At 46.3% G+C, this 22,209-nt stretch overlaps 1 protein-coding gene across 1 annotated transcript; it reads left to right on the top strand.

Annotated features, from left to right (window-relative positions):
• The first annotated feature begins 3,683 nt into the window (after window positions 1–3,683).
• On the top strand, window positions 3,684–21,314 carry SDR39U1 (short chain dehydrogenase/reductase family 39U member 1). The gene is made up of 6 exons (XM_075853141.1): window positions 3,684–3,874; window positions 8,029–8,135; window positions 8,910–8,992; window positions 19,705–19,826; window positions 19,923–20,078; window positions 20,873–21,314. Exons 1-6 carry the CDS (start codon window positions 3,859–3,861, stop codon window positions 21,289–21,291), a joined length of 903 nt encoding a protein of 300 aa, XP_075709256.1. The 5' UTR covers window positions 3,684–3,858; the 3' UTR covers window positions 21,292–21,314.
• Window positions 21,315–22,209: the final 895 nt, after the last annotated feature.

The following is a 22,209-nucleotide window of genomic DNA, read 5'->3' as shown; positions in this document are numbered from 1 at the left end:
TTTTTTTTATTCTGTTTTGCGAGGGGTAGTGACTAACAAACAGCGATTCTGGAATAGTTTTTTATTTAATTTTTTTACGGTGTTCACCGTACGGCTAAAATAGCGTGATATTTTTACAGTTTGGGTCGTTACGGACATGGGGATACCACATATGTGTACTTTTTTTTTATGTTTTTTGTTTTTTCCTATAATAAAAGACTTATTATAGGAAAAAAAGCTGTTATAGTGTTTGAAACTTATTATTTTTTACTTTTTTACAACATTTTTATTAACTTGTTTTAACTTTTTTTGTGTCCCACTAGGGAACTTGAAGTCATGAAGCCCTGATCGCTATTCTAATACACTGCACTACCTACATAGTGCAGTGTATTAGAGCTGTCAGCTATTCACTGACAGCAAGCCTATTAGGCTTCGCCTCCCGGCAGAGCCCAATAGGCTTCCGTACTAGGAAGCGATTGTTAGGCTACGGTTGCCATAGCAACCATCGGAACACCCGCGGGTGCCGATGGTTGTCATTAGCAACCATAGGGTGGGATGTAATCACTTAGATGCAGCGATAGCTGCATCTAAGGGGTTAATCGACCGGATCGGAGCCTAGCTCCGGTCCTGGCCGTTAGAGTACGATGTCAGCTGTGACAAACAGCTGACACCCGCGCCCGTGGCAACCATCGTGGTTGCCGACAGGCTACAAGACACTTCGATGCATTGATCGCGTTGATCGATGCATCTAAGGAGTTAATCGGCCGGATCGGAGCCTAGCTCCGGTCATGGCTGTTGCAGAGGGGTGTCGGACAGCTGATAAGCAGCGGTGATAGCGCTGGCTCAGCTTCTGAGCCAGCGCCATCACATACACCATGTCATGGAGCTGTGATTGGTCAGTCTGCTTTGACTGACCAATCACAGCGATCGCTGGCAGGAGACCGCTGTGATTGGTCCCCTGCTGTCTTACTGTGCTGATCAACTGTCATAAATAGTTGACGGCACAGTTCTGTCAGCTTGTCCTTTGACAGGGTGACAGTTTTTAGCCAGGACGCACCGGTACACCCCAGTGCCTTAAAGCACTGCAATACAGGACGTACCGGTGCGTCCTGGTGCGGTAAGGGGTTAAACATTGCCTAGCCCTTAAGAATTATGGTCTTGGTGTTTATATATTGAATATATTTGGGGATGGTAGGAACCAGTATTAAACAAATTCAAATCATGCATGCCACTGGGTTAAAACACCTGAATACAAATTCTGCAACTTCTGCCGACTTCAACGATACTAAATATGTGGGCATTTTGCACACATTGGGCGCAAGGCAGAGCTTACAATAAATGATGTGCGAACTGGCTTTTGGAGAGCAAATCTTCCAATGCGGATTCCATAGCGATCTCTGTGCATGTGACCAGTGTCGCGGCCAAAGTTGCCTGATTCACATGAGCGCTGCGCATCTCGGACATGAAAAACTGCAGTTTTTCACGTCCGAGGCGCATCTGTGCTCAGCGCTGCGGGACGAGATGTCACGCATCCCCCATAGTTGAGAGTCTATGGAGGGATGCGTGATGCGCGAAAAGAACGGACATGTCCTATTTTCGCACGGACCCTTCACACGGTCCGTTGAAACAACAGCTGTGTGAACGGCCACATTAAATTACATAGGTCCGTGGGATGGCCGCTGTTTCAACGGCCGTCCCACGGACATTTAACACGCTCGTGTAAATAAGCCCTAAAACTGTACAATACATCTAACACAAAAAATTATAATCTCAATTTAGATAGATATATAAAGATATTATAATCACCTACCTATCTATCTCATATATATAGATAGAGAGATAGATAGAAATACAGATAAAAAGGAAACAAGGCAGCACTCCAGACGTGAAATAGTAAAAAAAAGAGGGGTTAGGGTATGTTCACACGGCGGGGGTCCGTAACGGCTGAAATTACGGGGATGTTTCAGCCTGAAAACATCCCCGTAATTTCAGCCGTACCGGCATGTGCAGGCGCTTGAACGCCGCGTCAATTACGGCCGTAATTAGCGCTGCTATTCATTGGAGTCAATGAATAGCGGCTCCAATTACGGCCAAAGAAGTGACAGGTCGCTTCTTCTACGCGGGCGTCTATTTACGCGCCGTCATTTGACAGCGGCGCGTAAATATACGCCTCGTGTGAACAGACAAACGTCTGCCCATTGCTTTCAATGGGCAGATGTTTGTCAGCGCTATTGAGGCGCTATTTTCGGGCGTAATTCGGGGCAAAAACGCCCGATTTACGTCCGTAAATAGGCCGTGTGAACATACCCTAACTTTATACAACCACACAGTATGTGTAAGGTCTCAGCTCCACTCAATGGAGCCTTAAAAAAAGGGTGAATAAAAGATCCACTTTATTTCACTATTTCAAGTCTGAAGTGCCTTTTTTTTTATTGTTATTTGGACTCCTAGACACGGTCCTGTGGTGTGCACCAGGTTTACTGTAACCATTGCTGTCTTTTTTTTTTTTTTAGATAGATGGACAATTAGTTACCTCCAAACCCTGCGCTTTGACCCCTTAGATGCTGCAGTCAATAGCATCTACATGGTCTCAGAGAGAAGGGGCTTTTTTGTCACCCCATCAGCACATTGGTGAAGTGTTTGCAGGGTGACAATAGTTTCCATGGCAGCCAGGGGCCTGACATAGGCCCCCAGGTCTGCCATCAGTGTATGACAGAGGTAGTGCCTAAAATAATGCCAGTGACAGGCATAATACTGCAGTACAGAAGTATTGCAGTATATTAGAAAAGCGATGAAACAATGGACAAAAAAAAAAAAGTAAAAAAAGTTTGATAAAGTTACTAATAAATAAAAAAACACAAGTAAAAAAATAAATTCTAAGTCCACTTTTTCCGCTTGCAAAATGCCAAATGAAAACATTAAAAAAGCTACACATTAGGGATATTGCCACGTCCGTAATAACCCGAACTATACAACGATTATGTTGAACGCCGCAAAAAATAAAATAAAAAACAATGCCAGAATTGCTTTTTTCAGTTTATTCTGGGACCCCCACCGATAACGAGAACGGGCTTATCTTGCTGTTCCTGGGAGGAATGGAGCGGTAGTCCGTGGTGCATATGCTCGGCCACCGCTCCATTCATTTCTATGGGGCGTTGCCAAAAATAGAACTACATTGCTATGGGGCTTCCAGGAATGGCAAAGTAAACCAATTCTCGCAATTGGTGGGGGTCCCATTGGTCGGACGCCCCCCGATGAGCTTTTTATTAACTATCCTGTGGACAAGTGATAAATAATGATTATGGCAAAACCCCTTTAAGGCCAAAAATAGTCTGGTCACTAAAGGGTTAAACCATAACCAAAAACGCAGGGGAGAGAATAAAATACAATACTGATTATGTCTTACACCTGAGTAAACACAAGAGAGCGTACAAGAGCAACACAAAGATTATAGAAACATAGATGGATCTGAGACAGACAGACAGACAGACAGATGCCGAAAGGAAGTGAAAGGTAAAATAAAAACTAATTACACATGAGGGCGCTCAAGAGCGCCAAACAGATTACATAATATATTATAGACGCTCTTCTTCCTTATGTAACCTGCCTCTATGGTTATTTTGACTAATAGGAACTCACTTACTATAGAGTCACATTATTATGAAAAGATTTCGAAAAACGTGTCTCCAGTTTTGCTCAGTGGCGGCCATTTTTGCCGTGACCAACTTTGTATTAATAAACGAGTGGTAAAAGCTTTTCAACTATCCTATGGTGGAGACATCCGGGTAACTTCCTGTAGCAGCTCTTGTGTTGACAGCCTGCAGTTGCTGGACTATGTGTGAGTGACTAGAACACGGCACGGCATCCGCGGCTACAGCTATGAGGGTTCTTATCGGTGAGGTGACAAACGACACTGCAAATGTCCTCTGTGCCATTACTAACTTTATTTATCTGTATCACTCATGTACTAATATGGACGTTTATTAACTTTATTCTTACATAATATTACAAGTGTTAACATAGGCAGGTGCCCCAGTATTCTAAATAATGTATGTATCCGGGATTGCTTCTGACGCCCTGGTATTTCATATACTGGACAGCACCTTTTGGAGTTCAGTCTGTTCCTAGCACCAGCCTCTGCAGCAGGGGAGTGACTTTGCTGGATATCCATGTCCTTGGGGAAAAGCTGCAGAAATGCTCTTCCCATGCCGTCCCCAGTCACACCTCTGTCATAAGAGCCATCAACCAAGACTGTAGCAATTAAGAGATCCGCTAACCCCTCCCTCAGATGGCGTTTGTGGCAAAGGGATTATCCACGCAGGACAGGAGGCTTTTGTGTGCTGCCAATATGGTCTTTACGTTGTCAGGTTTAAGGAGAGCTTAAATACTCTGTACGAAATCAAAGGATTATGGAGACACAGTAAGGCCTCATGCACTTCTATGGGCGCTGTGGAGGTTGTACAGAGCCCGAATACAGCTATGTGGATGAGGCTTTATGCCAATCACTGTCCATGTGACCTCACGCCATAGAGGAGGATGCTGCCCCCTCCGATATCACGTTGTGTCGGGGGAAGGCACTCACAGGGTGGCATGGGGGCCTAGGCTCCTAGGCCTGCCCTTGTACTCCTATTAAGCCCTGCCTTAAAGAGGCTCTGTCACCAGATTTTGCAACCCCTATCTCCTATTGCAGCAGATCGGCGCTACAATGTAGATTACAGTAACGTTTTTATTTTTAAAAAACGAGCATTTTTGGCCAAGTTATGACCATTTTTGTATTTATGCAAATGAGGCTTGCAAAAGTCCAAGTGGGTGTGTTTAAAAGTAAAAGTCCAACTGGGCGTGTATTATGTGCGTACATCGGGGCGTTTTTAATACTTTTACTAGCTGGGCGCTCTGACGAGAAGTATCATCCACTTCTCTTCAGAACGCCCAGCTTCTGCCAGATCACGCTGTGACGTCACTCACAGGTCCTGCATCGTGTCAGACGAGCGAGGACACATCGGCACCAGAGGCTACAGTTGATTCTGCAGCAGCATCGGCGTTAGCAGGTAAGTCCATGTAGCTACTTACCTGCAAACGCTGATGCTGCTGCAGAATCAACTGAAGCCTCTGGTGCCGATGTGTCCTCGCTCGTCTAACTTGGCCAAAAATGCTCGTTTTTTAAAAATAAAAACGTTACTGTAATCTACATTGCAGCGCCGATCTGCTGCAATAGCAGATAGGGGTTGCAAAATCTGGTGACAGAGCCTCTTTAATAAAAGGCTGTCAAAATCACGATATAGTGCAAACGATCCTGGTTCAGGTTTCTTGGGGGGAATAATAATTTCAAAAAAGTTGATCTCAGTTAGTTCCTCTGAGATATTTTATATATATATATATATATATATATATGAGAGCGCAAAAAAATAAAAAAAAAGCGCATCTGCAAAAGTCTGAGCCATTACAATATAACATTATTTAACCTGAATGGTGAACGCAATAAAAGAAAAAAATGAAAGCACCGTAATCGCTGTTTTTTGGTCACCTCATCTCCCACAAAAAAAATGGATTAAAAAGTGATCAAACTGTCTTATGTCCTCTAAAATGGTACCAATAAAAACTACAGCTGAAAAAAATAAGCTCTGATACCGCTCAGGGTATGTTCACACGGCGGGGGTCCGTAACGGCTGAAATTACGGGGATGTTTCAGCCTGAAAACATCCCCGTAATTTCAGCCGTAGCGGCCTGTGCAGGCGCTTGAACGCCGCGTCAATTACGGCCGTAATTAGCGCTGCTATTCATTGGAGTCAATGAATAGCGGCTCCAATTACGGCCAAAGAAGTGACAGGTCACTTCTTCTACGCGGGCGTCTATTTACGCGCCGTCATTTGACAGCGGCGCGTAAATATACGCCTCGTGGGAACAGACAAACGTCTGCCCATTGCTTTCAATGGGCAGATGTTTGTCAGCGCTATTGAGGCGCTATTTTCAGACGTAATTCGGGGCAAAAACGCCCGAATTACGTCCGTAAATAGGCCGTGTGAACATACCCTCAATGGACGAAGAAATAAAAAAGCGATGGCTCTCAGAATATAGCAACACGAAACAAAATTTGTAACAATTAGGCGGCATTCACACGACAGGGTTTCCCGTCCGGGTGATGGCCGTTCATAAATCGGCCGCCACCCGGCTGCATTAGGAATAATAGACCCCTAATGGGGCTATTCACACGACCGATTTTTGGACGGCCGGGAAAACCGTCCGTCAAAAAATGGGACATGCCCTATTTTCGGCCGGGTGCCCGGCTCCCGTAGAAGTCTATGGGGCCGGGTAATACACGGCCATCACTGGAATGTGTCCCGAGTGATGGCCGGGTCTACCGTCGCTCGCGCACTCTCTCTCCTCCTCCTCACAGTGCAGAGTGCATGTGAGGAGGAGGAGGAGGGTCTTTTTTTGCTCCCTGTAGGAGTGACTACACTGTCCATATATGGACACAGCGACGTCACTCACTTCTGCAGCGGAATCCCCGACTCTATGGCCGGGGATTCCGCTACAGGAGAAGTGAGTGACTGCACTGTCCATATATGGACACAGCGACGTCACTCATTTCTGCAGCGGAATCCCCGACTCTATGGCCGGGGATTCCGCACCAGGAGAAGTGAGTGACTACACTGTCCATATATGGACATTGAAGTCAGTGACTTCTCCTGGAAGGGGGGGGGGATGGGTGCAACCTACAGGGGGCTGTGTGGCATCGCCTACAGGGGGCTGTGTGGCATCGCCTACAGGGGGCTGTGTGGCATCGCCTACAGGGGGCTGGGTGGCATCGCCTACAGGGGGCTGGGTGGCATCGCCTACAGGGGGCTGTGTGGCATCGCCTGCAGGGGGCTGTGTGGCATCGCCTGCAGGGGGCTGTGTGGCATCGCCTGCAGGGGGGCTGTGTGGCATCGCCTACAGGGGACTTGGTGGCATCGCCTACAGGGGACTTGGTGGCATCGCCTACAGGGGGCTTGGTGGCATTACCTACAGGGGGCTTGGTGGCATTACCTACAGGGGGCTGGGTGGCATTACCTACAGGGGACAGGGTGGTATTCCTACAGGGGGCTGGGTGGCATCGCCTACAGGGGGCAGGGTGGCAACGCCTGCAGGGGGCTGTGTGGCATCGCCTGCAGGGGGCTGTGTGGCATCGCCTGCAGGGGGCTGTGTGGCATCGCCTGCAGGGGGCTGTGTGGCATCGCCAGCAGGGGGTTGGGTGGCATTACCTACCAGGGGGCTGTGGCATTATCTACAAAGGGCTGTGTGTGGCAACAAATTTAAATCAAATTCATCCGATTTTTAAAACGGACAGGGAAAAAAACGAATGCAAATCGGGTCCAAATTGGCCGGTAAAAACGGCAACTCGGCCCGGAACGGATGCAAACCGGCCGGGAAAATCGGCCAAAAACGGCCGATTTTCCCGGCCGACACTCGGACCCTGTCGTGTGAATGAGGCCTTAGTTTTTTCATTGGAAATGTAGTAAAACATTAAAAAAATGATATAAATAAATGTTAACATGTCGTTTTACTGCACGGTGAACGCTGTAAAAACGAAACCCCAAAAGAATAGAGGAATTGCTGTTTTTTTCCCATTCCACAACATAACATTTTTTTCCCAGTACATTATATAGTAGAATAAATGGTGCTGTGAGAAACTACAACCTGTCCCGCGAAGAACAAGCCCTCGTACGGCTATATACAGCAATACATAACAGAGTTCTGGCTTTTGGAAGGTGGAGAAGAAAAAGTGAAAATGAAGAATTGAAGAACAGCTGTGGAATTGATAAAATATTAGAAAATGTTATCATTTTTCATTAGACAATGAACAACCTTTGTTTGCCTAAACTTTTCTACGCCTTTAACTTTACGTAAGTTCTATATTTTATCCGCATATGGAGTTGGGAGCCAGATTGACAGTCATACAGCTGGTGTCTCGTAGAGGCTTTTCTGTTACTATTACGGAATATGCTTTGCTGCTACTGTATTTATACCCTGTCTGATCTGCTGGTGAAAAGTCACTCTTTATCTTTCTAGGAGGAGGCAGTGGGTTTATTGGGCAGTCGTTGTCACAATTACTGAAAAGCCGAGGTCATCAAGTCACAATCATTTCTCGCCAACCTGGACAGCAGAAGATCACGTGGGTAAGGAAACTGGTGTAAAGCAAGTCTTAAACTAGTCCCAACACTTCATATGATTTCCCTTTATCAGAACTGGTCCTAGTAAATGACGAGTGGTGATACATTGGCTAATACCTAAGCTTAAGTGGTATATACTGCATATCTGATCACACTATATACAGAGTACAGTGCGACATTATTTTGAGATGGTGATAATGTTTAATTTTATTGTATGTAATTATATAAGTTTGGGCACATGGCGATGCATGGACTGCAATCTGGACCAAGTTGCAGTCCGTCTGGTGCATCTGTGTAAGCCCAATTTCACACGACCGAGCGACACTCGGGACAGTTTTAATGGCATCCAAGTGGCACCCGATAGTTTTCATGGACCCAGATTCGGCAAACATCTGGGTCTTACGATGTTCTGTGCCGACGGTCATTTTTTTTACACGCCGCTGTCATAAGGCGGCGCGTAAAAAAGACGCCCGCGTCAAAGAAGAGCCTGTCACTTCTTCAGACGTAAATGGAGCCGTTTTCCATGGACTGCATAGAAAAACAGCTCCAATTACGTCCGTAATGGACGCAGCGAAAGACGCCTGCACATGCCATTACGGCTGAAATTACGGTGCTGTTTTCTCCTGAAAACAGCACCGTAATTTCAGCCGTAACGGACGCTGCTGTGTGAACATACCCTAACACACAACCGCTCACACACACTTTTCCTTGAAGGGAATTCCATGAATTATACTGTGTTTGCTCGATTATTAAACTTGTCTTATTGTTTTGGTCTGATAGGCCGATGTCTCCAAAAAGGGTTTACCACCATGTGATGCCGTTGTGAACCTCGCTGGAGAGAATGTAATGAACCCACTTAGGAGGTGAGACCTAAAACAGAGGAATATCCTTGTCCGCTTCAAAATACTAGATGATTGCACATATACAAATGGTAACTTTCCCATTTATTGATCCTTGTGGTTCATAAATGATGCTAAACTATGCATATGGCTAAACAGTCAATATAGTATCGTCGTATAAGATTCCGATCAAACCCCTACCCTTTGGCATCACCATTGCTGGTCACTATAATTTTGTCCCTAATTCCCCGACTGCAGGTGGGTGCTCCGTAATGGTAACGTTTTGTACATTACCGTTCTTGAGTTACAAGGTGGGTGTTCCCCCTTCATTAGCATCTGACTGGAAAAGCTCCGTTGTTTACCCCTTATGGTATGAAGGTTTTTTCCCAGTAACCTAGACCACAACAAAAACGAAATGGGAAGCAATATATGAGCACTTCGTGTTTTCACATCCTCATTTTCCAACTGGGAAATGCATGTTAATACTCCTAAATGATATAAGAGGTGTAACTTCACTCACTTATGGCCTATGTGGGTCAAAAACATACATGACTGCAGCCTGTGGTGACATGTAAACTTGTATTTGTTGTGGATCATGTGAATTAGGGGGAGTTCACACGATTTTTTTCTGCCTCAAAATTCCTTCAGGAATATTGCCGCAGATTTTGAATCACCAGCGACGTTTTATGCTTTTTTTGCAGCGTTTGCCAGGTTTTTTCTATTTTAGCTGCTAAATCTCATGCAAAAACCTGCGCAAGAAAACGCTCAAAACAAGCACCGCAGGTTTTTTCGGCCTCCAATTGATTTTATTGTGAAGTCAGAGGCAGAAACCACTCGAACAAAGAGCATGCTGCTTTATTTTTTCGTGAGCAACCAAAAGCAACTAAAATCAATGGGGGGTGATTCAGGTTTCTTGGCACTGATTCTAACCCGGTTTACACACCAAAATCAGTGCCAAGAAACGCTGTGTCAATTACCCCTTAGTCTGGAATATTAGACGCCATGTTGTCAGGTCATCAACTTCTTGTTTTACCAGATTAGAATATACTTTCTATATGATGGGAGTAACAGACTCCTGTATTCTAGCTTGAATTCCATATGTTACAATAAAGATGTCATAGTTCATGAAAGTTAACAGTATTAGGGCGGATTTACACGAGCGTGATATACGTCCGTGCAACGCGCGTGTTTTTCACGCGCCTCGCACGGCCCTATATTAGTCTATGGGGCAGTGCAGACTGTCAGTGATTTTTGCGCAGCGTGAGTACGTTGCGTAAAACTCGCGACAGGTCCTATATTTGTGCGTTTTTCGCGCATCACGCACCCATTGAAGTCAATGGATGCATGAAAATCACGCGCACTGCTCGGAAGCACTTCCGTGGGACGCGCGTGATTCGCGCAACAGCAGTCAAAACTATGTTTGCAAACAGAAAAGCACCACGTGCTTTTCTGTTTACAAACATCCAAACGGAGTGTCATAATGATGGCGGCTGCGCGAAAATCACGCAGCCGCACATCCTATGTGATGACACACGGAGCAGTAAAGTGCCTTCTGCGCACGCAAAGCGCCGCGTTTTTTGCGTGCGCAAAACGCACACGCTCGTGTAAATCCGCCCTTAGGTCCTGGAGAAAGTTCTTGGTCTCATTATAATCCAGCGGTAGGAAAACCTTTTTCTGCCAAGGGCCATTTGGATATTTATGACATCATTCACGTGCCATACAAAATTATCAACTTAAACATTAGTCTATAGGGCCGTGCAGACAGTCCGTGATTTTTGCGCAACGTGGGTTCGTTGCGTAAAACTCACGACATGTCCTATATTTCTGCATTGTTCACGCATCACGCACCCATTGAAGTCAATGGGTGCGTGAAAATCACGCGCACCACATGGAAGCACTTCCGTGGGATGAGCGTGATTCGCGCAACAGCTGTCAAACTATGAATGTAAACAAGAAAAGCACCACGTGCTTTTCTGTTTACAAACATCAAAACTGAGTGTCATAAAGATGGCGGCTGCGCGAAAATCACGCAGCCGCGCATCATACGGGGCTGACACACGGAGCTGTTAAGTGCCTTTTGCGCACGCAAAACGCCGCGTTTTTTACACGCTCGTGTAAATGAGCCCTTAGAGGCAGTCTCCATTTTTTAACCCCTACTCTCCAAGTAAGGTAAAACTCCTTACCCCTAGCCGTCCACACCTGGCCTAAGGGCACCAAAATACAACTATCCAACTATTCCTGGGGGACTTCTTCCCCCCCAGGACTCCATTTGTTGTATTACACCTTAAGATGCACGGCCCATTTTCGTGCACTTGACCATAAAATTTCTGCCTCCAAGGGCCCCTTCTCCCCACCACAGACGGACCACAGTGAAACCTTACTGGAGGCCATCCCGCCAAACCCTAAGGGCTAATTCCAAACCGTCCTGCAGGCCCGAACACCACATGTCTATGCCAACCGGGCTAAGGTGAACCCCATCGCTGCGGCGAAATCCCGGGGACAGTATCTCCAGTTCTTTGTGTCGCACTGCAAAACTCCCATTACGGCGGACAAAATGTGACACCTCTTTATTAATTTTTGCCCTGGCCCTGTTCAACCCCTCAACACTCCTAGCATTTCGCCACGCCTGTCTAGCCACGATATCTGACCAGATCACAATCAAATTGGGAAACGATGACCAGAGCCTTAACAGGTCTAATTTGATGTCCCGCACAATCTCTCTAGAGGGGCGGATCCCCAAATCGTTATCCCCGACGTGTAGCAACAAGATATCCGGAGGCCTATCCATACCTTCATAGAACTGGACCTCCGACAACACCCTGTTCCAAAGCATACCCCGGAGCCCTAAGCAGCGAACCTGCATATCTGACCTGTGAAAGCTCAATTGCCGACCGTCAGGTCGAACATCGGCTCGCAGTGCACCCCAGTACAAGTATGAATGGCCAACCATCCACGCCAGACACGCCGCCGCTCCTGAAAATAGAAATAACAACATTGTAGGCAAAACACCACCACAACACCCCCAGTATTTTCAAGCAAGAACACCACCACTTATAAAAACTGAGGACGGACATACCCCTTGAACCTAGCAGATTCCCAACGCCCAATCTTCTTAATCATGGCATCCCCCAGACCGCACCTGGATGCCTCCATAGCTGCCCCAATCCGAAAGGAATGCGAACAGAACTCCCTAGCATCCAAACCCAGGGCCACCAAACCCTTTCGGAAAACCGCAATAAACTGAAACCGAGACAATGACTTGCCGTTCCCATGCATTAAAGAGCCACCGCCCGTCTTCCGAATATTCAAGAAACGCTCCACACACCCCACCGGGCACCATGGGGAGCCCTCCAAACGTGAAATCACCACTCTCACCCCTTTACCTATCTGGTCCGTGTTAGACCGCCTAATAAAACAAGAAACAATGTCACCCAGTACCGCTACGTCAGCCAACAGCAAACCCCCAACCACTATGCCACTCCGTGCAACCAACTCTGAAAGCCCCAAAAAACGCCAAGGAAAACGCTTCATGGAACAAACACACCTCATACTGTGAAGTACACACACCGCCAAGACTGACACACAACTTTCCCAATAACTCAAATGATACGGGGCGCCTAACATCCCGTCGAGCCCCGCCTTTTCGGTAGCCCTTAAGCGCCTGTCGCACCAAAAAAGACTTAGACACATCGAGTATCCCGTGCAACTTACACCAAAATGCCACCGCACTCACTCTCTGCGACGCCACTGAAAAAGATGCCCCCTCACTAAAAGACAAACCAATAAAATATAACAACGTTTCCAAGGAATCATCTGCCACCAGCACACCTACTTGTCGCATCAAGCCTTCCCACCGTGACCACACCCTGGAATAAGCCGCCCAGGTACTAGAACTCACGGACCGTCTAATCAGCGCCGCCGATACCCCTAGACCACGTCCCACAGCCAGAGAGGGCAGGACTTCCCATGTTGCTCCGCTCCCGGCGCCAACCTGCAAAACCTGTTCCACTGAAACCGAGAGAATCAGCGATATCATTAACAATACCCGGAACATGAACTGCAACAAAACACACAAACTGAGACAACGCAGCACTAGTTGACGCAGCAGATTTACCACCGGGGGGAAACTGGCAGTCAGTTTGTTAATGGCCTGGACCACCCCCAAATTATCGCAGCAAAAACGTACCCTCTTATTCCTCAGCTGCTCGCCCCATATCTCAGCTGCCAAAACGATAGGGAACAATTCCAACAAAGCCAAATTAGCCACCAGGCCCTCCTCCCTCCAAGAGGCCGGCCACATCCCTGCACACCACTCTCCTTGAAAAAATGCCCCAAATCCGTGCGCTCCCGATGCATCCGTATGCATCTCGAGATCAACATTGGACACTACCACCTCCATCCACACAGACCTTCCATTGTAGCACCCAAGAAACTCCTGCCAGATTGCTAAATCTGCCCGCACGTCAGCCGACAAGCGAACAAAATGATGGGGTCCCGTCGGGATGTACCGGCAGCAACCTAAAAGCCGCCTCAATGTCAGTTTTTGCTAGCAAGGACCCCCTGCCAAAATTCCGAACCCACGAAACGGCGGTGTCAAAAGACGTATAAGACACAGAACATAAGTCGGGATAAATGCTATCATTCACCGACCCACTCGCAGGGTACGACAGGTGATGAATGAGGCGAATTTGTTAGGTTTCTTCTTTGGTACCAAGCCCAAAGGAGAAACCCACATATTAGGCCACGGAGGATCGCAAAAGGGGCCTGTGATCCGCCCCAAGCCCAACTTCCTTCTCAATTTTTTCCGAAACTATCCCCGGTTGTTCTAACGCCGAATGCAAATTCTTATAAACCCGCCCCGAAACGTCCAAATGACAAGGGATACGAAAACCATCCAAAAACCCCGCCCGCAATAATTCTGCTGCCGCCTTATCTGGATACCTCGCGCGGAACTGCAGCATCTCTGCCACCCTCACTGGTGTCACCCCTCTTTTGTCCAGCCTCCGCGCCTTTTCCTTTTCCCCGCTTGAAACATCGCGACAAGCTGTGCCCTCCACCGCAACCAGAGCACTTGTGCTTGTAGCGGCATTCCGACAAGAACTTGCAGTGTCCCTCATTGAACTGCCAACAACAGCCCTTGCGCGAACCAGCCGAGGACCCCGCTGCTGAAGAGCCCCCGGCTGCTCCGGGAAAGGACTGTTGTCCCACCCCCCCCTTTTGGCGCCGCCATAAGCTTCATCCAGAGACTAATGTCCTTGTGATCCCAACGCAAACTAGGCCGTACCGACTTCCTCTGGTGAAACTGCTCGTCGTATCGTAACCACGCCACGCCACCGTACACACGATAAGCCTCCCCAATCCCATCCATATAGCAAAAAGCGCCGAACAGTTTTCCAGTGCCTTCTCTCCCACTACGCTTACCAAAATTGCAAACGCCTGCAGCCAATTTGAAAAAGTGCGAGGAATTAAGCGATAACGGCGCTTCTCCTCGTCCTTTTTAGTCTCGTCCGGTTTAACCCTATCCAAGTTAAATTTTTCCAGAGGCAACAAAGAGAAGATTTCAACATATTCGTCCTTCCAAATCTTCTACTTGGTCTCTGTTTTCAAATGAGCGACTAACGGACCTTCAAAGCACACGTACACCTCCCCTTTTGCCGCGTCCGCCAGCCTCACATCCTCCGCCGCCTTGGCTTTTTCAACACCATCCCCAATTTTTTTTACGTGTTCCTGCAGGCGCATCCCCTCAGTCGGACGCGACGCTCGCTACATTCGCAGCCCCCCGATGCACACACCGCAACCTCTCCAGCTCCCCCCGCAGTTACTGGTAATGCAACGGGCGGCTGCGCAACTAGAACACTGACATCAGGCGGCGACCCTAATGGTAACCACGCCATCGCTGGAGACCCTAAACCGCCGTGAGCGCCCCCAACACGTGCCAACCATTGTAACATACCCGACAAAAAACTCCTTGAATTATACGATCATGCCCCCCAGCCCCCAAAAGTAAAACAGACCCCCCCCACTTTGACCATCCCACAATTGCGCCAAAGCACCCTCACCTGGCTGTCCCTGGGCAGGATCCCGAGCAGCTGCCGTGAAGACTCCGTCCCGACATCCAGGCATCCCCCGCCGCCATTGCTGCTCCTTCAGCACATGCGGCCGCAGTAAATTCACGCTCCGCCCCTCCTCGTTATACTAGCCGCCAACCAGCCGGAATGTCCAGGCCGCGGCGCTGTGAGACCAGCTCTGCAGGGCCCACGCTCCCCCCTGCTCAAGCAGGTGAAGCAGCAGTCCACATCTTCCTCCGAGAGCCCGCCCGCCGCTGTGAACAGGCGGCCCCCGCAGCAGGTACGTCGACCTGTAATGACTGCCTCCCCGGCCGGACTCTCACCTAGGGATTCAGCCGCTGCCCGCTCTGCTTCCACGCGACTAGTAGAAGGGGAGGAGGGGCGGCCCCCCTCCCGCTGGGTCCCGCCGGCGTACAGGATTCCTCACCGCAAGCCCGCTGGAGCAGACCGCTGCCGGCCTGCAGGTACGGTAGGGACCCTGGTGGGACTCCTAAGCCGGCGCCGAACCCTGGGAGTAGCCTCGGGACTAGAGCGCTCGGGTGGCCTAGAACGGTGGGACCGCTCCTGGACTGGAGGTTCTGCCACCGACTCCCCAGGACCAGACACTGCAGCCATTAGTGTGGCCTGCACCCAGTCTTGCTCTCGCTGTGTCACAGCCCCCCGGACGGCCGCCAAAAACTCGTCCATGGAGGAAGCCATGCTTTCTCAATAACTAACTGCTCCTGAAATGCAAACTGCTACCTCTAACTTCTCTACAGTGGTACCAACTGAGGTACCCTCCCCTTCCCACCTCCTTTATATAACCCATCCAAGGCCATACCCCCATCTAGTGGCCAAAATTAAATATTGCAGGCCTCCACTAAAATCCCACTAATCCCCCATTAATGATTCTGTTACTTCTCCCCCAGTCAAGCCGCACTCCGCTACGGTTTCACCCCGCTCCATTGCTCTCCTTCTTTTCACTCTAGGCGGTGTAATGTTTTCTGTATGACGCTGTCCAATCTGCATACAGCTTCTCCCCCTCCCCTGCCAGCATCACAGTGTGATCATTTAGTATACAGCTTCTCCCCATCGCTTAATAAATTCTTTGAGGGGTGTAGTTTCCAAAATTGGGTCGCTTCTCGTGGGCTTTTTACTGTACTCTGGTACCTAAGGGAGCAAGATCTGCACTCCGAAAGCCAAATGGCGCTCCTTCCATTCTGAGCCCTGCCCTATGCCCAAACAGCAGTTTAGGGCCACACATGGGGTATTGCCGTACTCGGGAGAAGTTGAGTAACAAATTATGTGGTGTTTTTCTCCTATTACCCCTTGTAAAAATAAAAACTTGGGAGCTAATACAACATAGTTTTGGAACAAATGTGATTTTTCATTTTCACTGCATAAATCTAATAAAATCTATGAAACACCTGTGGAGTCTAAATTTACTAGACCCCTAAATGAATGCCCTGAGAGATGTAGTTTCCAAAATTGAGTCACTTCTCAGGGGTTCTACTGTAGTGGTACCTAATGGGCTCTGCAAATGCGACATGGCACCCAAAAACCAATCCAGCAAAACCTGCTTGCCAAACAGGGCTCCTGCCATTCTGAGGCCTGCCAGGTGTCCAAACAGAAGTTTCTGACCACATATGGGGTATTGCCGTACTCGGGAGAAATTGCTTTACAATTGTTGGGGTTCTTTTTTTCTTTTAACCCTTGTGAAAATGAAAAAATTCTACATTTTAGTGGAAAAAAATAGTTTTTATTTTCACAGCCTAATTCTAATACATTTTGCAAAAAACATGTAGGGTTTAAATGCTCACTATACCCCTAGATAGATTCCCTGAGGGGTGTAGTTTCCCTAATGGAGTCACTTTTGGGGGGTCTCAACTATTTGGGCCCTCGGGCTCTGCAAATGCGACTAAAAACCATTCTAGCAAAATTTGAACTCCAAAAGCCAAATGGCCCTCTATCCCTTCTGAGCCCTGTGGTGTGTTGAAACTGCAGTGTATGACCACGTATGGCGTGTTCTGGTACTCGGGAGAAATTGCTTTATAATTGTTGGGGTGCTTTTTTTTCTCCTTTATTCTTTGTGAAATTGAGAAAATATCTGAGGTTTTTTTGTGTGAAAAAATTTAGATTTTAATTTTTATGGCCTAATTCCAAGAAGTTCAGCAAAATACCTGTGGGGTTAAAATGCTCACTATACCCTTAGATTAATTCCTTGAGGAGTGTAGTTTCTAAAATAGTGTTTTTTGTGGGGTTTCCACTGTTTTAGCCCCACAAGACCACTTCAAGCCTGACATCATGCCTAAAATATATTCCGATTAAAATGGAGGCCCCAAAATCCACTAGGTGCTACTTTGCTTCTGAGGCCTGCGCTTCAGTCCATTAGCACACTTGGGAAATGTGTGGGATTATTTCTAAAAACTGCAGAATCTGGGCAATAAATATTGAGTTGCGTTTCTCTGATAAAACATTCTGTGTTACAGAAAAAAAAATGGATTAAAATTGCATTTCTTAAGAAACAAAATAACGTTTGTAAATTTCACCTCCACTTTGCTTTAATTCCTGTGAAAATTTCTAAATGCTGTTTTAAATACTCTGAGATGTGCAGTAAAAATGTGAGAAATTGCTGCTAAAGTTCTAAGCCTTGCAACGTCCTAGAAAAATAAAAGAATGTTCAAAAAACGATGCTAACAAAGTAGATATATGGGATATATGAACTAGTATTTATTTTATGTTGTATTACTAGCTGTCTTACAAGCAGATACATTCAAATTTATAAAAATGCTATAAAGTAAACACTGAATGTATCAACCAAATTTTCCCACTAACATAAAGTACAATATGTCACAAGAAAAAATCTCAATCGCAGAATCTAATAAAAGCATTCCAAAGTTATTACTACATAAAGTGACACGTGTCAGATTTGAAAAATGGCCCAGTTGGACAGTTTTGGGCGCTGATTTTGACGCAGAAACCGCATAGTGATCAGCGCTAAAAAAAACGTGAAACCGCCACCCATTGATTTTAATGATAGGCGTTTTTTTTGCCCACGAGCAGCTTTTAGCCGCTCACGGAAAAAAAAAAAAGCATGTCCTTCCTTGTCACGATTCTGTCTCTGAACTCCCATTGAAATCAATGGGAGGCAGATAAAGCGTTTTTTTTTTGCTGTGTTTTTTGCCCGCAAAAACCACGGCAAGAAAGTGCAGTCAGGCCAAAATATGCCTCAAAATACTCTGTGTGAACTAAGCTTAAGGCCCAAACTAGGCTGCGTCATTTAAGGCGTTAAAGACTATGTACATTTTTGTTAGCATTTTTTTTTTAAATTAAATTAATATAAGTAGTGTCTTTATGCAACTTTTAAAATCCCTTTTATTCCAAAAAAAATGTTTAAACTTTTTAAGACACCGCTACTATGTATCCTGTATGCATAGAAACTGTATCGTTCTGTCTGAGCCAGATCCACTGTCACGATCTGTGGGTATGTGGACCCACTAGGCCGCACTGCCGTAGCAGCTGGCCAAACAGTGTACCAAGTCAATATAAAGTCCGAGAACAAGGGTATCTGTTAGGGTATGTTCACACGCAGAGTAAAAAACGTCTCAAAATACGGAGCTGTTTTCAAGAGAAAATAGCTCCTGATTTTCAGACGTTTTTTGTGCCACTCGCGATTTTCGCTGCGTATTTTACGGCCGTTTTTGGAGGTTTTTTCAATAGTCTATGGAAAACTGCTCCATAAACGTCCCAAGAAGTGTCCTGCACTTCTTTTTCGCGGTTGTTTTTTTTACGCGTAAAAAAAGGCGCGAAAAATGCTCCGTCAGAACAGAATGCCGTTTTCCCATTGAGATCAATGGGCAGTTGTTTCGAGGCGTTCTGCGTTTACGGCCCGAAAAATGTCAGAAAATACCCTAATAGTCCAGACAGTAGCAACGGCTTAGGCACAGATGGGACCTTAGCGGCAGGTGATGCAAAATGTGGCAGACGACACCAGATGTGGTGTAAATAAGCAGGCGTGGTAGATGGCACAACACGACTCCAACACTAGAGATGGCACAGGAACAAATACAGCACGGGAACACAGGGAACAGGATACAAGTAAGGAATCATTTGCAAGACTAACAGGAATACAAACGCTCAAACAAGGAGTGAAAGGGCAGGGCTCCTTTTATAGTCTAGGGTGATCTGGGAGTAATTAGTTAATTCTTAACATGTGCGCACGCTGGCCCTTTAAGGCTGGGAATGAGCTCGGGCGCGCACCATAGTGGTCACTGCAGGACAGGACGGCCACATGTGCTGGCATCTCTGGGGAGGCAGACGTCAGCAGGATGAGAGGGGTCTACGACCGGGGCCCTTACATCCGTCAGTTCAGCTGAACTGACGGTTTGAACTGACGGTTCGGTTAAAAGCTGGGCCTGCGTGCCTCTGACACACAAGATCCAGAAAATATCCATCACATGAAAGTTTATAACTTAGTGCAGCTGTAGGCTTTGAGTCTGGAATTCAAACAATTCTATCTCTACAAGTAAGATATATTTAAAAAAAAGAGGTTTCTCTTTTTTACTGTATTTTTTCCAGTAGTGTTTCTTAGAGTAGTGTATTTCATATGTTAATTGGAGTAATACTATATTATTATACAGTATACAAGCTTTTCAGCTCTGGTTATAACATAACTGTCTTCTGTGCTAGATGGACCGAGCAGTTCAAACAGGAAGTTATTGCCAGCAGGATTGAAACTACACGCACTATTACTCAAGCTATTAGCCAGTCTCCTAGTCCTCCACACACTTGGGTGGTAGTCACTGGAGTGGGTAAGCTGGGATAAAGTAACTACAGTATAAACCTTTTACCACCTTTAGACTGTGACAGCCAACATACTCGCTATCTGCCATTTCACCTTTCCCCAGGATATTATCCATCCAGTCAAACCCAGCAGTATTCTGAAGATAGCCCTGGTGGGAATTCAGACTTTTTGTCTCGCCTTGTGAGAGACTGGGAGGGTGCAGCGGAGCTTCCTGGCACTGAAGGCAAACCCATCACCCAACTGGTAAAAGTAAGAACAGGTGGGTAAGACTGTTATGTAAGCACAACATTCTCTAATGTAAAATCGTATTCTTTCATCGTATGGAGATCTGTTGGTTTACATTATAGACCTCAAAAAACTTCCATGCAGGATTTTTATGGACTTTGTCGCACACATTTAAAGAGGCTCAGCGACTGTGTGCCAAGTATGATGCAATTTTCAGGCCGCATATAGCAGCTGCAGTAGCATGGGTTCTGGATACTCTGCACAAAGCATCTAAGGGCCTGTTCACATCACCTTTCGGTTCCGTCTGAGGTTTCTGTCGGGTAAACCCCGCAATGGAAAGTGAAAGTGAAACCACAGCTTCCTTTTCCGTCACCATTGATATCAATGGTGACGGAAACATCGCTAATGGTTTCCGTTCATCACCATTCCGGCAGGTTTCCGTTTTAACGACGGAATCAATAGCGGAGTCGACTGCGCTATTGATTCTGTCGGAAAAACGGAAATCTGCTGGAATAGTGACTAACGGAAATCATTAGCAATGTTTCAGTCACCATTGATATCAATGGTGACTGAAACGGAAGCTGTGGTTTCACTTTCCGTTGCGGGGTTCACCCGACGGAAACCTCCGACCGAACCCCGGAACGGAAAGCGAACGGTGATGTGAAGCGGCCCTGGAATGGGTTTTCGGTTTTCCCCACTTATTTGAGCAGTACCAGGCACAATGAGCTGTTGATGTTGGGAATTCGGACTGCATAAATTGCAGCTTGTGAAATGCGTCTTTTATAATGATGAGAAACCTAATAATGAAACCTTCCCTCTGTCTACCAGGTGCGGTTTTGGGTCGAAACGGTGGTGCTCTTCCTACAATGCTGTGGCCATTCCGGTTGTGTCTTGGAGGTGTACTTGGTTCTGGGAAGCAGCCATTTCCTTGGATTCACATTGAAGATCTCTGCAGTCTCTTATGTCACACCATTGAGAAGGATGGAAAAGTTAGTGGTATACTGAATGCAGTGTCGCCCTCTTCAGTTACTGATACCAATGCTGACTTCACAGGTGCCCTAAGCAAGGCATTGGGACGTCCTGCCTTCCTATTCACTCCAAGCTTTGCTGTCAATTTGCTGTTTGGAAGTGACAGAGCTCCGATGCTGCTCGAGGGTCCGCGAGTAGTCCCACTAAGGACCCTACAAAGTGGATTCTCCTTTCATTATTCAGACCTAGACTCTGCACTTGCTCAACTTTTGAGCTGAAATCTATTAAACCTTAATCTTTACTTCTCGTTGTCTTAGACATCATATATATTTTACATGAGGAGATTCAATTTTCTTTGACATTATTTATTAAAGACAAGGTAATTATGAATTTAGGTGATTAAATTTGTTGTTGGCAGCATTAAACGAGGACTAAAAACGGTCAGAGAAAAAAGGCACCTTGTTGCCCATAGTAATAATCATGAACCGCATTAAAATAATAAAACATGAACTCTTATTAATTGCAATTGTCAACAAGGACGCTACTTTTTAGGCAGTGTTGATATATGGGTATAAATATTGGTAGAAATCAGTAGATTGTCAATGGATCACATATTCAGACTGGATAAGGTATTTGTATGATCATAGATCAATTCTGGATCATATCCTATTCAACATTTTTATTGATCAGCTAGTAGAAAATGTATCGATCATCTTGTGAAGTGATGTTTCAATAAGATAAATGAGAGAAGGAAGGAAGTCACTTAAACCAGTTCCCGACTGCCGACTGTATATATACGGCCAGTGGTCGAGGTCCTTAAAACACGCGCTATAGTGTATGTACGGTGCGGGTTCTAGCTAGCTGCCCGATTCATCAAATTTCGGGTGCCCGGCAGTCAGTGACTGCCGGGGACCCTGAAGAGAAGATAGAAGCAGCTGTCACTGCTTCTTTCTTCTGTGATCGCTTGTACACCGCGCTCAGTTAGCGATGTGTATAGAATAGAGGCAGATCAAAGGTCTATATTAGAGTAAAGCTATATTATTACCAGAAAAAACTAGCTGAAAAGTAAAAAAGCATATTTTTTTTACTATTATTAAACTATAAGCCTGAAAATTCTAAAATAGCAAAAAGGATGTATATAAAAATTTATTTAAAAAAAAAACGCAAAAATCACGTCGCTAGCCCAACAAATAAGA

This window comes from Rhinoderma darwinii, chromosome 1 (assembly GCF_050947455.1).
Source record: "Rhinoderma darwinii isolate aRhiDar2 chromosome 1, aRhiDar2.hap1, whole genome shotgun sequence".
Lineage (NCBI taxonomy): Eukaryota > Metazoa > Chordata > Amphibia > Anura > Rhinodermatidae > Rhinoderma > Rhinoderma darwinii.
The sequence above is the reverse complement of the archived record's forward strand: the minus strand, read 5'-3'. Positions and strand labels throughout refer to the sequence as shown.